This window comes from Macrobrachium nipponense, chromosome 23, assembly GCF_015104395.2.
Source record: "Macrobrachium nipponense isolate FS-2020 chromosome 23, ASM1510439v2, whole genome shotgun sequence".
Classification (NCBI taxonomy): domain Eukaryota; kingdom Metazoa; phylum Arthropoda; class Malacostraca; order Decapoda; family Palaemonidae; genus Macrobrachium; species Macrobrachium nipponense.
In genome coordinates this window covers 30,192,884-30,211,471 of record NC_061090.1, presented here as the reverse complement: position 1 = coordinate 30,211,471, position 18,588 = coordinate 30,192,884, and the positions used below count along the sequence as shown (strand labels likewise).

General features: G+C 35.1%; 1 protein-coding gene across 1 annotated transcript in view; it reads left to right on the top strand.

Moving 5' to 3' along the window:
- The first annotated feature begins 6,278 nt into the window (after window positions 1-6,278).
- The window catches only part of LOC135197487 (uncharacterized protein DDB_G0284459-like), a 39,428-nt gene continuing 27,118 nt past the window's right edge, over window positions 6,279-18,588 (top strand). The window contains exon 1 of the mRNA XM_064224555.1: window positions 6,279-6,492. Coding sequence (XP_064080625.1) covers window positions 6,279-6,492 — 214 coding nt within the window. The remainder of the gene's footprint in view (window positions 6,493-18,588) is intronic.

Here is an 18,588-nt window from a genome sequence, read left to right as displayed (position 1 = left end):
AATCGGATATATTTTGTTTTAGTAATGATCACATCGGATGTATATTGTTTTAGTAATGATTAAATCGGATGTCTTTTGTTTCAGTAATGATAAAATCGGATGTATTTTGTTTGAGTAATTATTATATCGGATGTATTTTGTTTCAGTAATTATTAAATCGGATGTATTTTGTTTTAGTATTGATTATATCGGATGTATTTTGTTTCAGTAATTATTAAATCGGTTGTATTTTCTTTTAGTAATGATTAATCGGATATATTTTGTTTTAGTAATCATTAAATGGGATGTATTTTGTTATAGTAATTATTAAATCGTATGTATTTTCTTTTATTAATGATTAAATCGGATGTATTTTGTTTGAGTAATTATTAAATCGGATGCATTTTGTTTCAGTAATTATTAAATTGGACGACGTTACTCCTTCCCTCGAGATATTTCCCTCAATCCAGCTCTCACTCAGCTGCCTGGAAGGAAATCCTCGAAATAATGATGCCGTGAAGCGATATCTTAATTAGATACTAATTAGCCAGACGCCCCCCCCCCCCCCACCCCCCCCCCCCCTTAATTCGGGAACTTTACGGGACGATCCTCTCGGGGATTCTTATGTCTTTCGGTTCACGGAACAAGATGCCATTGAGAAGCTTATTCGTCTTGTTTTTATTCTTTTTATTTTTTTTTTATTTTTTATTTTTGAAAAAAGATTTATTTTCATTGCGTGGTGACGAAACAACTGCTTATTGAACCATTTGGCGTCAAAATCTTGTGGCTTTACGATTCGTTGTAATGTGTATAGGATTTAATGAAGGAAAAGTCGAATTTTTGAAGAAAAAAAATCTAAATGGATTAGTCAAATTCAATGTTTTTTAATGTGGTTCCTTTATTAAATTCCATTAAATTCCTTAATATATTTGATTCTGAAGATATCTGATGATAAAACCAGCAGGGTTATTGGTTTTAATAACTCTCCGAATTTTCTTACACAATTCAAATTCTTTTACTTTTCTAGCTAATTTAATTGACAGTTTTCTCGTCCACAATTTCTCAAGGATTAAAATCGCCAACACTTATCATTAAAGAGACTTCACCTGAAAGGACACACGCTTTTAGCCTCCAATTTTATCGAAAATCCATGATCTCTGAATCACGTGAAGCCATTTTCCCTTCGAATTTTTCCACTTTTGTTTTTCGTCTTCTTCGATCTCAGATATTGAGAGGCGTTCTTTCACTCACGGCTGAGTTGATGATAATCGCCTTTGAGTCGTATAGAGTCTTTTCGTAATATCCGGGACCAAAAATGCTGGTGATTAAAAATGATGCAAAATTGCAGTTATATTCGTGACGTTTTATGAAGTCCGTGAAGTCTATATTTAATTTTTTCTCTGGACGTGAGAGTCACCAGTATATCTTGATCAATAAATTGACAGGTAACTTCCTAACAAAAATGGAAAATTTATCGATAACATCACTGCAAATATTTGATATATCTGGGTCAGGAAACCGGGAAAATAACTTGTAAACAAGCATGAAAAATTATTAATGATATCTTCAGCATAAGTGCATGAATATAATGACCATTTAATTACTACAGTTACTCATTCTAATTAGGCCAATGACGACCTTTTGCCTTAAAACATATTATAAAAATAACTTTCACCAAACATTAAAAAAAAAGACTTCTGTTAATAACTGAAGCCTAGATTATATATCTGAAAATTACCCAGAGACGTAATTATCACATTCATTACGTCTAATTATCCCAGCTGAATCCGGATAACAGCAGCTCGGTTGATAGAGTTAATTGCAATCAATTAGCGGACTATTTGCCCCCCTCCCCCCCTGATGTGGAGTGAGACAGAGACCCAGGAAAATCTTGGAATAAAAATTAGAATGAGTCGGCCACAATTACCTCTTGCTGGGGCTTCCTGATGTGGGCTTAAAATTCCAAATTTGGCGTAAATGCGATACGTTATTGCATAAGTTCTGTAGGATTTGGAACTACGCCCTAGGTTGGGTCGGGTTGAAGGAGGTAATCTTGGATGGGTTGGGTATCTCAGGAGAGGTCTCCGGGTATGAGGTACTATTGCTCGGTTCCTCTGTACCTTTCTCGGCTTTCTTTCTATATATACAGATAGGTATATGTATACATATTTATGTATTACAATAGGTATGTATCAAACCTTTATACCCCCTTTCCCCCTTCCAGTCATACCTGGATAAAAGGGACAACCTCCTCCCATCTTCCCCCTACACGTAGACTGTCATTCAGAGTTTTTCCCCGGGCAACTCTGGGTTGGTCAGCTAATATATATATATATATATATATATATATATATATATATATATATATATATATATATAGGTAGGTTTCAAACCTGTAGTACCCCTTCTCACTTCACCCCTTCCATTTGCAAATAGACTCTACCTGGGTAAAAGGGACAGTCACCAGCAGTAATAACTGTCAAAAAAGGGACCAACCTTTTCCAGTCTCCTCCCCCTACATGTCGACTGTCATTCAGAGTTTTCCCAGGCAACTCCATGTTGGTCGAGCTAATCAAAATATATATTAATATATAAATATATATATATAATATTATATTAGATAGTATTATACATTAATTATCATAATTTATATTTAATCTATAAAGATTTATAAATATAATATATAATATATTAAAAATAGTATATCTATTTAGATAAATCTATATATATATTTATATATTATATATATATATATTATATATAATTTATATTAGCTGACCAACCCAGAGTTGCCTGGGAAAACTCTGAATGACAGTCGACATGTAGGGGGAAGGAGACTGGAAAAGGTTGTTCCTTTTTTGCAGGTACTACTGTGGTGACTGTCCTTTTTACCCAGGTAGAGTCTATTTGCAAATGGAAGGGGTGAAGGGGGCAGGGGTACTACAGGTTTGAAACCTACCTATTATGTAAGTTGGGTCAAATGATGGCCACGCGCTGGAAATAGAAATGACGCTTTTATTCAAATAAACAGATGTGAATAACATAAAACATCAAATACATCGCTCTTTCCCCTTCGAAAAATACCGACCACATATCACTGGCTCTCAAGTTAATATCCCCCCAGTTATGAATTCCAAATCATGACTCGTGTTTTTCATTTTTCCAATTCCAAAAAAAAAGGAAAAAAAAAAAACTTTCCGAGTATTTCATGCGTAAGCGAACACACACACACACATTAATCAAGTATGGCCAATCAGTATGGCCTGAATATTACGTTCTGTTGTTAGAGTTCATATTAGGTCGATTTTGTGTTTGTGTGTGTGTGTGTGTGTGTGTGTGTGGCGGGGGGTGGGGGCCGCTATGTTGTTGTTTGAAGGAATATGACTTGGGGAGAAGGTGATTGCGGGTGGGCTCATTTTAACACCCATTTTCCCCCCAATTAATTCATGTCGAATGTCTGTTCTATCGATTGCCTGTCTAGCATTGAAGTTAGAGTATTTCCTTTTGATTACTTATTTGCTCAAAAACAATAATTATGATTCATCTCACGTTTACGTTTCGTAAAAATGACTAACTGATGCGTAAGGCTGCATATGATTCTAGTCAGTTTAAGAATATTCTGGGATTCTGTTCCCGCCTCTGTTTTCCTCGATTCTTATGTGTATCTTCCCCTTTCAGAGGCTTCGTTTATGTATCAGCAGAGCTTAAGTGTTAAAATTTAAAATAGTGTTGTAGACAATACATTATTTTTATATATATATATATATATATATATATATATATATATATATATAGTTTTAACCTTGTTAATTTTTTTGTTTGTATATATATATATATATATATATATATATATATATATATATATCTATATATATATATATAAAACAAAAATTAACAAGGTTAAAACATGCGAATAAGTCATTGGGTCGTATTCCTTTCATAATTCGCTATGATCTAAGATTAATATATATATATATATATATATATATATATATATATATATATATATATATATATTATATATACAAACAAAAATTAAAAATTAAACAAGGTTAAAACATGCGAATAAGTTCAGGTTGGGTCGTATTCCTTTCCATAATTCGCTATGATCTTCGAGGAGGGACAACGCGCCGGTCTTCTTCCTGAATGACATCTTGAGGGTCGTTAGCCAAAAGGTAGTTTGTAGATCAGACTCTGGAACGGGCGATGGGTGGTTATCCACATTATCAGATTGAAGGAGGCTGTACACATTTCTGAAGTTCTTAATTCTGGCCCTTTTGCAAATTTATTCACTCAAAAGTAAATTGTTCTGTATTCCAGTATTCCCCTCAAAGGTGTCATTCAATGTGATGAGAGCTTCCTCAATTCTCCTAATCGGTCCTATACGCACTCTTATAAATAACTTTTCCTCCCTTTGAAGTCGGTGGCATGGTCAGAATCCCAAGTATGCTTGGCAATGGCGCTGTAAACGTTGCCTAAACGGCAAGCTGTAATATGTTCACGTTCCCTCTGGTCCAGGGAACGACGCTTTCACACCAATATAGCATTTGTCACAATTTTTACATCCTATAGCATAGACTCCAACATCGGTGTTTGGTTTTCTGCAACTGTTTTTGATAATTTTCTTTTTAAGAGTATTAGGGTATTGAAAAGCTACGGTATACCCACGCCTTTCTTTTATAAGATTATTCGAAACTTTTCTAAGATTATTAGAAAAGAAAGACGTGGGTATACCGTATACCCTAATACTCTTAAAAAGAAAATTATCAAAAACAGTTGTAGAAAACCAAACACCGATGTTGGAGTCTCTGTTATAGGATGTAAAAATTGTGACAAATGCTATATTGGTGAAAGCGGTCGTTCCCTGGACCAGAGGGAACGTGAACATATTGCAGCTTGCCGTTTGGGCAACGTTTACAGCGCCATTGCCAAGCATACTTGGGATTCTGACCATGCCATCGACTTCAAGGGAGGAAAAGTTATTTATAAGAGTGCGTATTGGACCACTAAGAGAATTGTGGAAGGAGCTCTCATCACTTTGAATGACACTTTTGAGGGGAATACTGGAATACAGAACAATTTACTTTTGAGTGAAGAAATTTGCAAAAGGGTGCAGAGTTAAGAACTTCAAAAATGTGTACAGCCTCCTTCAATCTGATAATGTGGATAACCACCCTTCGCCCGTTCCAGAGTCTGATCTACAAACAACCTTTTGGCTAACGACCCTCAAGATGTCATTCAGGAAGAAGACTGGTGCTTTGTCCCGCCTCGAAGATCACAGCGAATTATGGAAAGGAATACGACCCAATGACTTGTTCGCATATTTTAACCTTGTTAACTTTTTTTGGTCTGTTTGTTTATGTTTATTTGGAATTCTTCACTAATACCATGTCTCTCATTTACTTAGTGATCAAGTCCACAGGAGGATGGACGAGAGCTTTAAGCTTTGAATATATTGCCATAAATATATTTGATCTAGATAGACAAGGATATTACTGTGGATCCTTCTATTGATTTCTTAGAAGCACGATACGGTGTTTTTATGTGGCATATATTATATATATTAATATATATATATATCTTATATATATATATATACTGTATATATATATAATAATATATTAAATAGTATATATATTTATATATATATATACGATATATATATATATATAATATTTATATATATATTATATATATATGATTATATATGTACGTATATATATATATATATATAGTATATATATATATATATATATATATATATATATATTATTTAAAAATTCACAAAAATAAAGAAAAATATACGTGCATTAAAAAAATGCCCGAACGAACACCCCCTCTCCTCCTCCCCCCCCTCTCTCCCCCCCCCCAAAAAAAAAAACGCGCACACACATACACACAACGTTCCTCAGGTGCCTCCGTTTGCGACAATTTAGAAAAGGAATCCAATTCTCTCCTCTCTCTCTCGCTCTCTCTCTCTCTCTCTCTCTGTGTCAGTGAGCAGATTGCAATTACTGTACTATCGATGACCCGATTTGGCTCTCCCCTTCTTCTTCTTCTTCTGTTCCACTTCCTACCTCTGTTCCTATCTCTGCTGCCTTTTCCCCTCGGCCCTCCGTCATTCCCTCTCCGATTCCCCCTCATCGAGGTAGGAGGGCAATTTCCTCGGGGAGGGGAAAGTGCGCCCTCTTTTTCTGCCTCGGTTCGTGTTTCCCTCTGTCATTGATTGTCGCGTTTTCCTTTTGAGCTTTGTGGGGTTTCATCTGACCTGCGGAGTCCTACGATAATCAGGATAACGAATGGATTCCTACGATCCTCAAAATAACAACTGGAGTCCTATGGAGTTCTACGATGATCCGGATAACGAATGGAGTCCTATGGAGGCCTTCGATGCTCAGAATAACAAATGGAGTCCTATGGAGTCCTACGATGATCAAGATAACAAATGGAGTCCTACGATGCTCAGGATAGCAACTGGAGTCCTATGGAGGCCTACGTTGCTCAAGATAACAAGTGGAGTCTTACGGAGTCCTGCGATGCTCAGAATAACAACTAGAGTCTTATGGAGGCCTACGATTTGCAGAAAAACAAGTGAAGTCCTATAGAGTCCTTTGATGCTCCAGATAACAAGTGGAGTCCCATGGTGTCCTACGATGCTCAGAATATCAGATGGAGTCCTACGATGCTCAGAATATCAGGTGGAGTCCTATGGAGTCCTACGATTTGCAAATAACAAATGGAGTCCTATGGGGTCCTATGACTTAGGATAACAGATTGAATCCTATGGAGTCCTGCATTGCGTAGAATGATAATTGGAGTCCTACGTCTATGTAAATGGGATAAAAGATTTAATGATAACTCCAGAAGTCAAAGTGATTAACAATAATTCTGGGTTGAATTAATAATTATTCTTAGAGCAGAATGACCTCGGGTCATGACCTTACCACGCGCATATAATTGCATTTCCCACCCCGGGTCAAAGTCATCAGTGGTTTTAATGACATTCCTCCATAGTTCAGTGACGTCAGAGGAAGTAATTAAAGTCTTATTAACCACTTTGATAGTTTTAATTCTAAGTCCAAACGAATATTTTCCAGTTTTATAAAGTTTTTTTTTAATATTTTCTATTTTTCTAAAGTTTTATTTCTTTAGTTCAAACGACTTTTTTCTATTTTTGTAAAGTATCTTTTTTATTTTTAGTTCAAACGAATATTTTCTTTTTTGTGTAAAGTTTTGTTTTTGTATTTTTAGTTCAAACGACTATTTCTATTTTTGTAATTTTCGTAATTCTTAGTTCAAACGACTATTTTTTGTTTTTATGATTTTTGTAATTCTTAGTTCAAACGACTAGTTTTTATTTTTGCAAAGTTTTTTTTTCTTAGTTCAAAAGACTATTTTCCATTTTTGTAAAGTTTTATTGTTTCATTCTTAGTTCAAACAACTATTTTTATTTATTTTTTATTTTGTTTGTGTAAAGTTTTTTTTTAATCTTAGTTCAAACGAATATTTTCTATTTTTGTAACATTTTATATTTTGATTCGTAGTTTGAACATTTTTGCTCTCCTTCTATAGCCCAGATAAAAAAACAACCATCTACAATAACTTCAGATTATTATAATGCATTCAAGAGAAGTTATTGTCATATAGAAATCTATTCCCTGAATTCTAGAATCTGTATATAATATATATATATATATATATATATTATATCTTTATATATATTTATTATAATAATCTATATTAATATTTATTATATTTATTATACAAAGTATATATATATAGATATATATATATATATATATATATATAATTTTTTATTTATATATTATAACTATATATATATTATATATTATATAGTTATATATATATTATATATATATATATATATCTATCTATATATATATATATATATAATATATATATATTTATATATGAATAACTTGATCACGAAGTATATAAAACGTGATGCTATGTATAAATAAAGGTTTTTTTGCCACGAAGGAAAAAATGAAAAAGCATGCAAACTTTACTAGAGGATGAAATAACTTACAAAAAACTCACAAAAAATCCGTTGGACCAAGTAATAAAAAACTTTAATATCAATATCAAACAAATTCTTAAAGATAAAAAAGAACTTTTGTGTAAGTTAACTGTAAAGTGTCCCTCATTACCTTATTTATATGGCCTAGTCAAAACTCGTAAGGAAAACAAACCTATGCGCCCAATTATTAGTGCTGTAGGATAAATTACTTATAAACTATCTAAATATCTTACTAAACTGTTATCCCCGCTACTAGGAACTGTATCTAATTCACACATCCGGAATTCTCTTGATCTTGTGGAAAAATTAAATAACATTGTACTAAACCCTAGCGATATTTTTGTCAGTTTTGATGTATGTTCTTTGTTTACAAAAGTCCTTATTGACTGTGCTAGAATATTTAAGTAATGAACTTGTACTGCATGAATTGCCTATGTCGCGTTAGTCACATAATTTCTTAATTTAAGTTATGTATTTGTGATTGCAGATTTATTTTTAATGGAGAATATTACCAACAAATATTCGGTATAGCCATGGGTAACCCTTTATCACCTCTCCTTTCAAACTTATATATGGAATTTTTTGAGAGACAACACCTCCCGAATATCACACTTATCCCCTTAAAATGGTACCGATATGTCGATGATATCTTAGTAGTCTTACCTGGTGGTATCGCTGTAAATGATTTACTGTCTAAATTGAATAATTTAGGGCCATCCATAAAATTCACTGTTGAAATTGAAAATAACAATGTCATCCCTTTCCTAGATGTATTAATACATAGAGAATCTTTCCAATGCAAATTCAGTATTTATAGAAAACCCACAAATAATTTAACATATATACATTTTATTCTGGCCACCATCTTAATATTAAAATTTCAATTTTTTCTTCTGTGTTCCTACGCGCTTTGCGTATCACGAGTCCACAATATCTGGACAAAGAATAGAATACATAAAAAAGAGGAAACGATCTCTGCTACCCACCTTATTTAATTGATTTATGTTATCAAAAAGCTCATAAAAAGTTTTATAATGTTGCTATTAATGGAAAAGAAATGCCTAAAAATGTACTTAGCTTACCTTATTTTCGTGGATTTGAAACCATAAAATCAATATTTAAATCGTTTAATGTTAATGTAGTGTTCTCTTATAACAATACCATTAAAGATATGCTAATTAAGAATAGTCCCGTAACAAATAACAACATCATTTACAAAATTCCTTGTAAGGATTGCCCATCGTTTTACGTTGGTCAGTCTAGTAAAAATTTATGTGTTCGGATTAAGCAGCATATGTATTCAGTTAGAACAGCCCAGACTTCAAATGCACTGTTTATCCATCTGAGTGAAAAATCTCATTGTATTAATTGGGGTGATACCTCGGTAATTGCTAGATCTAATGATTATGTTTCAAGAAATTTACTGGAATCGGCAATTATACAAATCACTAATAAAAACAACCTAAATCTTAGTCTGGGAATGTACCATTTGGACCCATATATTTGTAAGATGTTTATGAAGGACCTAAAAATAAATGAACAACTAATAAATTAGTCCCACATGTATATAGTTATTATTTCTCTTTCTCTCTCTCTCTCTCTCTCTCTGTCTCTCTCTCTCTCTGGTCTGATATTCTCTCTCCCTCTCTTCCTCTTCCTATATATATATTTATATTTTCTTTCGTCTTTTCAATAATAATTTTTGTTGGGAAAATTTGTGTACAAAATTCATGATGTTAAATTGTATATGCTCCCGTGTTTTTTTTCAAAATGTACTGTTTTCTGGAAGAATCACTTGTTTACTGCGGGTATCCTTCAAGGTGTGGCTAGCCTATGACTCCTCCTCCTGTCTGTAGAGTGAAAATCACCCTTATGGCTAATCTGGTAGTGTCAGTTTGTATATTAAGCCTTCTTTTGACTATGTTGTTCTTTGTAAAATCAGTTTGCCTCAGTAAAGGGTCCGAACAGGACCGAAAGTACTTAGCTATCTCACTTTTTCATTTTTTCCTTCGTGGCAAAAAACCTTTATTTATATTTTACATATATACGTGTATATATATATATATATATATATATATATATATATTATATATATATATATATATATACAAGAGATTTAAATCTGAAAAGGAATAAGAAAAAACCTTTACAGGACGGTAAAAAAAATTCCTGTACGAAAATATATGATTACGTATGTAAAATGCATGTTAAAATAGCTTATGAATGATAGTACTAAGGATAATTATTATTAAGGGTTTAATAATAAATAATAATATAATAATAATAATAATAATAATAATAATAATAATAATAATAATAATAATAATAATAATAAAGGCGCCTGGAAAAGTAAATCATAGTGATGAGAGCTGACTTGAGTAAACTGAAAGAGATGGCAGAAAAAATGCTAAGAAGCAAGAAAACAAGGGAGGAACTGAACGAGAGATACAAAGTACAAGGGAGGGGACTAAACAACACAATAGAAGATGTAAAACAGAGGCTTAAGGCCAAAGCACATAAGATCCAACGGTACATAAACAGGAATAAGGGATACCAACAGAACAAACTATTTGGAACCAACCAGAAAAGACTATACAGCCAACTAAGAGGGGAAGACAACCACCAAGAAATTCCTGAAGCCGAACCAAGTAAGAGACTCTGGGAAAACATATGGAGCAGTCCGGTGTCACACAACAAACATGCAACATAGCTCCAGGAAGTCAAGGAAGAAGAAACAGGGAGAATAAAACAAAGATTCACAGAGATCACGACAGACACAGTCAGACACCAACTAAAGAAAATGCCAAACTGGAAAGCCCCAGGTCCCGATGAAGTCCATGGATACTGGCTCAAAAACTTCAAGGCCCTACACCCACGAATAGCAGAACAACTCTAGCTTTGTATCTCAAATCACCATGCACCCAAATGGATGACCACAGGAAGAAGATCCTTAGTACAAAAAGACAAGAGTAAGGGAAATACAGCCAGTAACTACAGGCCTATCACCTGCCTACCAATAATGTGGAAGTTACTAACAGGCATCATCAGTGAAAGGCTATACAACTACCTAGAGGAGACAAACACCATCCCACACCTACAGAAAGGCTGCAGAAGGAAGTGTAGGGGCACAAAAGACCAGCTCCTGATAGACAAAATGGTAATGAAGAACAGTAGGAGAAGGAAAACCAACCTAAGCATGGCATGGATAGACTATAAGAAAGCCTTCGACATGATACCACACACATGGCTAATAGAATGCCTGAAAATATATGGGGCAGAGGAAAACACCATCAGCTTCCTCAAAAATACAATGCACAACTGGAATACAATACTTACAAGCTCTGGAATAAGACTAGCAGAGGTTAATATCAGGAGAGGGATCTTCCAGGGCGGCTCACTGTCCCCACATCGAGAACAGAGCACTGGGGCAATATGTGAAAACCAGTGAAGACGAGTGGCTAATGAGTGCATGGGAAGAAGGACTAATAAAAGTAGACGAAAACCCAGAAATATGCAGAGACAGGAGAATGACAAACAGAACAGAGGACTGGCACAACAAACCAATCCATGGACAATATATGAGACAGACTAAAGAACTAGCCAGCGATGACACATGGCAATGGCTACAGAGGGGAGAGCTAAAGAAGGAAACTGAAGGAATGACAACAGCGGAACAAGATCAGGCCCTAAGAACCAGATATGTTCAAAGAACGATAGACGGAAATAACATCTCTCCCATATGCAGGAAGTGCAATACGAAAAATGAAACCATAAACCACATAGCAAACGAATGCCCGGCACTTGCATAGAACCAGTACAAAAAGAGGCATGATTCAGTGGCAAAAGCCCTCCACTGGAGCCTGTGCAAGAAACATCAGCTACCTTGCAGTAATAAGTGGTACGAGCACCAACCTGGAGTGATAGAAAACGATCAGGCAAAGATCCTCTGGGACTATGGTATCAGAACAGATACGGTGATACGTGCAAATAGACCAGACGTGACGTTGATTGACAAAGTCAAGAAGAAAGTATCACTCATTGATGTCGCAATACCATGGGACACCAGAGTTGAAGAGAAAGAGAGGGAAAAAATGGATAAGTATCAAGATCTGAAAATAGAAATAAGAAGGATATGGGATATGCCAGTGGAAATCGTACCCATAATCATAGGAGCACTAGGCACGATCCCAAGATCCCTGAAAAGGAATCTAGAAAAACTAGAGGCTGAAGTAGCTCCAGGACTCATGCAGAAGAGTGTGATCCTAGAAACGGCGCACATAGTAAGAAAAGTGATGGACTCCTAGGGAGGCAGGATGCACACTATAAATACCACCCAGTCGAATTGGAGGACTGTGATAGAGCAAAAAAAAAAAAAAAAAAAAAAAAAAAAAAATAAATAAATAAAAAAAAATAATAATACAGAAACAAAGCCATTCCAATCGATCATAATCACTTTGCGAATCCGGTTTTGCTCTTCGTAATGAAACCCGGGGTTTTGTACCCTTTTTAATAACAACAATTAGTTGGCTCATTGGACCCGAATTAATATACTGGCATCGTATTAACGTTAAAATGGGCGCGTATATTTCGTAATCACACCATTTCAAAAGGACGGTGCGCTCTAATATACTTTAATGAGGATGTTTTTGATTGATTTGTAGATGCCTCATTTGCGAAATCATATTCCGGTTAGTGTATGGTCATTAAGTCACTTATGTGTGTATAAACAACTCTGTATACCCTAAGGGGGGTTAGTGCCATCAGTGCACCTCACGCGATGCGCTGTAGGCAATATTTTTACTGTACTTCCATTCATATTCTCTTTCTTCCATCTTGCTATCCGCCCTCTCCTAACAGTTGATTCATTAATGAAAAAATCCTCATAGTAGCACGAGTCTTCCAATGGAGAAACACATCCACAATTATGTAAACGTACATATATTTCAATTCAAAACTTTAAGGATAGCTATCGGGAATCTGTCCGGTTCCCCTTATCAGTTTCCCGAAAGCTATCCTTAAAGTTTTAAATTTAAATGTATGTACATTTACATAACTGTGAATTTGTTTCTCCAGTTACGCCTTCCACACCTACTTACTATAAATTTCCTTTCCAGCGCTGAATGACCTGATAGGTCCCAGTGCGTGGCCTTTGGCCTAAACTCTATATATTCCATCCCATCCCATTCCATTCCATTCCATTCCATTCCATTCCATTCCAGTGCCCAGCAAATATTCGTAGTCCTTTCTGAAATTCATATAACTCAGTCTCACGATTTCTCTCTTCGCGCTCCTGTCAAAATAGGTTGTAAACAAGGAATTCAACAGAGCGACCGCCTTTCATATCCACCTCCAATATAGCCCGCATCTATGTACATTACATTTACATAAAAGGAACAATTTACATGGGGCGCGGGGAAAAAAATATACGTCAGCGAAACAAGTTTGATTCGAAATACGCACCGCAATGCTCTGGAAATACAGCGATACGTTCTATGGATGGACAGCTTTCAATACAGCCTTTCATGTATTCATTCGTGTTTGTGCTGAAAGATACAAAAAAAAAGAGAGAGAGAAAAAAATAGAGGTAAAGTTCTGTAGCAGAATAGTTCGAATTCATCACATATTCTTTTTTTTTTTTTCCCCGAAAGAAATATGTCACATATTCTTTTCATGGACCGAAATGGGATATACTATTTTTCATCCATGGAATGTTTTCCCCCAGAATTAACATTATTTTTCATATTGCATATTTAATCTCTTCCCCCGCCCACCACCCCCACTTTTTGGGGGGGTTAGTTAGTGGGGGACACCACTGTAATCTGCGTAACTCATCTCTCTCTCTCTCTCTCTCTCTCTCTCTCTCTCTCTCTCTCCTCTTTAACATGAGTTGCAAAATCTAGCGTATGCATTTATTTGTTCTCGGTTTGTATTTACCATTTAGCTGTCTGTCTGTCTTTTGTCTGTATTAACGACTCTCTGTCTGTCTGTCTATTTGTCTGTATTAACAATTTCTCTGTATGTCTGTCTGTGTCTGTATTTACCATTTATTTGTCTGTCTGTGTATTTGTCTGCATTGACAATTTCTCTGTCTGTATTTATGATTTATGTGTCTTTTCGTCTATATTCACCACATCTCTGGCTGTCTGTTTATTTGTCTTTATTAATAATCTCTTTGTCTGTATTTACCATTTCTCTGTCTGAATGTCTGTCTCTGTATATACATTTCTTTGTCTGTCTATCTCTCTATTTGTCTGTATTAACAATTACCCCGTATTTACCATTTATCTCTCTCTGTGTGCATTTACCTTTTCTCTGTCTGTCTGTCTGTCTATCTGTCTATCACATCTGTCTGTTTGTCTGTATTTATCCTTTCTCTGTCTGTCTGTGTGTCCCCAATCACCTTTCCCTGTCTGCCTGTCTATTTGTCAGTATTAACAATTTCTCTTTATTTTATCATTTATCTGTCTCTCTGTCTGTAATTACCATTTCTCTATCCGTCAGTCTATATTTATCATATCTGTCTACCTGTCATTATTTATCCTTTATCTGCCTGTTTGCATTTACCTTTTCTCTGCTTGTCTGTCTCTCTGCCTATCTTTGTGTCTCCAATAACCCTTTAAACAAAATAAATAAATAAATAAATAAATAAATAAATAAATAAATAAAGAAAGAAAGAAATAAATAAATCCTTTTATATATTTCCAGCGTTAATCACAATATTACCCCTTTCCCAATTGTTTATGAAGAGAGGCATAAATCCGTGCAGTTGCGGGGGATGCTGCTGCTACTGTATTCCCCTGTAATCCCCTTCCCGGCCCCCCTCCCCTTCCAGTCCAGGTTCCGGTGCAATCCGGATGGTCCAGCAAGCATAAGGCCACCTTAATCCCCTCCATCAACAACAACAACAACAACAATATGGATTTATCCAGTCCTTCCCCGACACAGTTTCCTTTGAGGGATTTCTATGTTTGTTTGAGGGATTTAGAGAGAGAGAGAGAGAGGAGAGAGAGAGAGAGAGAGAGAGAGAGACTGGCAAGAATTTTCCTAGAAAATATTATATTTATTGTATGAATTTGGTATGAGGGATGTTTTCGACTTTTATTTTTTTATTATTCTACTTTCGTATACAAGAGCCGTAATATATATCTGAGGATTTATATAAACTCAATACACATCATACACATGTGTATAGTATACATAATTAATTATATATATACATATACATATATATATATAGTATATATATATATTATATATATATATATATATATATATACGTATATATATACTATATATATTATATATTATATATATATATATATATATATATATATATATATATATATATATATATATTTATATATATATACATATACTATATATATGTATATATAATTATATATGTATAAATATACGTGTGTATGTATGTGACTTGAGTTTATATAAATCCTCAGATATATTATGGCTCTCCAATACGAAAGTAGGATATTAAAAAAAAGTAAATAATGTATATTATAATCTAATAATACTTAAACTTCATGGAGTGAGTAATTTAGATAAACAAAGACTCCCAGCTGCTAAAGTCCAGTATTTTCACAAAAAACTAAGAAAAAAAAAGGAGCAAGTTTGTCGACATGGGGCTTCAGAGACTTTGAACTATGTCAGACGAAGCTGAATACCAGCAGAAACCAAGTATTCTTTTCGTAAACTTTGTTGTTAAAAATAAAAAAATAAAAAATTACGGAAGCAACAGTCTTCAGAAATCTGTCCTCTTGCAGAATCCGTCTCGAAGGACAGACAAAGCAGCGTTTCGAAAAACAAGGGAAGAACGTTTAAGAAACGTTCAGAAGGAAGCGCTTACAAGGAAAACGTCGCAAGACGCAAATAAAAAATGGGGCTAGGAAGGGAAGAAACGAGAGAGAGAGAGAGAGAGAGAGAGAGAAGAGAGAGAGAGAGAGAGAGAGAGAAGGAAGATGTCGCAATAACAGTGCAAGGTTAAAAACAAACGAAGATAAGCTTTTTTTTTTTTTTTTTTTTCAAAAAAACGTTTTTTTAGGATCAGTGACTGTTGCACTGAATCCCAGAAAACTGGGAATGGAAAATGTTCCCCCTTATGTCAACAAGAGCATAAGGATGAGAGTTTCTTGCGCATGGTATTTAATTCATCGTTATTTTCCTGGTCATGACATTTCGCCCGAAGCTCTTTGCCTTTTTGGAATACTTTTATTCAATTTATTTTTCATAATTTTCCATAGACATTTTTGGGTATTTTTCTTATAAAATTATAGCTTATTTTTCTCTTAAAAATTGTGGGGGGGGGGATTTTTTTTATATATTCTTTATAATTTTCCATATAAATTTTTTGGTATTTTTCTTTCTACAATCATAGGCTATTTTTCTCTTCGAAAAAACTTTTTCGGGGGCTTTTTTTTTGGCACTGAATAATCCTGATGGATTGCGGCGTTTGGTCCTCAAGACCTAAATTTCATAATCAATCAATCAATCAATAAATCAATCAATCAATAAGTTATTATTCGTAAATTGTTACTTAAAAGTTTTATGCCACTATGAAATTTATTTTCATAAATGATTATTCCTCCCTTTTAGATATCAAGTGTCAGTTCATTCTCCACTCTATTCTCCCTGCTCTTAGACAGCCAATTAACAAACACACCGCCTGATTGGTTAACTAATGACAGGTAACCAACCGCGTGGCCACGAATCCCGAAGAGGGAAAGGCAATTGAAGATCTCATTTGGGGGAAATCAAAGGAGCCGATCTAAAGGCTTCTTCTTCTTCTTCTTCTTCTTCTTCTTCTTCTTCTTCTTCTTCTTCTTCTTCTTCCATCGTTCGTGGTATTAAGTGGAGCCAGAGGAATGATCTTAAGGGATTTCGACCAGGGAAGGAAATGTATTTTAAGTCTTCTCGTTAAACGCCTACGAGAATTTCCTTTAGAAAAATAATAAAAACGTTTGAGTGCCAGGGAGAGAGTGTTGGGTGTTGGCCATCTTCTGTTTTGCAACTTTGCAGAAAATAGGGGTCATGAGTCATACGCTGTTTTTGGTAATATTTATTTCTTCTAAACAATTTTTTTATTCTTGTTGACTAAGCATTCTCTCTCTCTCTCTCTCTCTCTCTCTCTCTCTCTCTCTCTCTCTCTCTCTCTCTCTCGTTACGTTGCTAACGTTCGCTCTTTGAAGTATAAAAAACGAAAGACTGCCTTCTCCATCTGTATTCTTACTGACTAACCTCTCCTCTCTCTCTCTCTCTCTCTTCTCTCTCTCTCTCTCTCTCTCTCACAGCAGAAGAAAAAGGGAAAGAAAGAAAATGGAGCCTGACACCGGATAGCTCCAAATTAAAATACCTTTATTTTTTTATGAGAGAGTTACAAGGAGTTACAAGGATTGGGACGTCTCAAAGACTTATTAGTCCATCCGAGGAGACATCGTGTGCTCACTTATTTCTAGGAGCAGGTTTTACTGAGAGAGAGAGAGAGAGAGAGAGAGAGAGAGAGAGAGAGAGAGAGAGAGAAAGCAAGTTGTGTGAACGTCATGATCTTGGGCCAATTTATAAATCATATTTCATGATCCTTCGTCAGGTACATTTCCCTGTCGTAAAAAAAAAAAAAAAAAAAAAAAAAAACAGTCTTTAAATGTATCAGCTCTTTCCCTTAGGGTGTTGAGGGGCTCGTAAGGGCTGAGCGAACGAAGAGGGCGGTTTTAAAAGATACCAGTAGGTTCCCTCGACGCAAATATTGAATTTGCCTTTTGAAGGGCGGCTCCATCCCCTTGTTTGCCTGTTAATATTCATGTTTTACCGGTGCCTGGGGCCAGTTGTTAGGTCAATACGCTAGAAATAGGTCATTCTTGCCTCTGTGAGTTCTGTCCTAAGCCTTTCGGAATGAGTGAGAATTTGGTGGCTTTCAGATGAAAGTTTGTATAGGACTCACATACAAGCTAACATCAAATCCACAATTCTTGAAAGTACGTTCACGCGGTCTTTTCATAGGTAATGTCTAGTGTGTTTGAGGTTTTTATTTGCTTGCATGCCACGTATACATAAAGATGTCAGTCGTTTAAACTAGGTATCAAAGGCAAATGTATTACTATACGTTATGCACAGTTAAACGTGAATATTAACAAGCAAGCAAAGCAAGCAATAAAGGAGCCCATAAAAACGCCAAAATATAGAAAGGAAATACTATATTTCAGACTCTTCTCTCTCTCTCTCTCTCTCTCTCTCTCTCTCTCTCTCTTCAGGTGGATAATGAATACATCACCTAACTGAAGAGAGAGAGACGGCAGTCTCTGAAATATAGTACTTTCTTTCTATATGTTGGCGTTTTTATGGGCTCCTTTTCTTCTCTCTTCTTCTTCTTCTTCTTCCCAGCTTGTTCCCATTTTTATATGGGGTCGCCGTTTCGGATGAGACGTTTCCATCTATTTCTATCTTGTGCTTCTGCCTCATCAATTCCCTTCTCATTTAAGTCTCCTCTCACACAGTCCTTCCATCTCTTTCTTGGTCTCCCTCTTTTTTTTTCTTCTTCCTTGCACCTCCACCCCCCATAG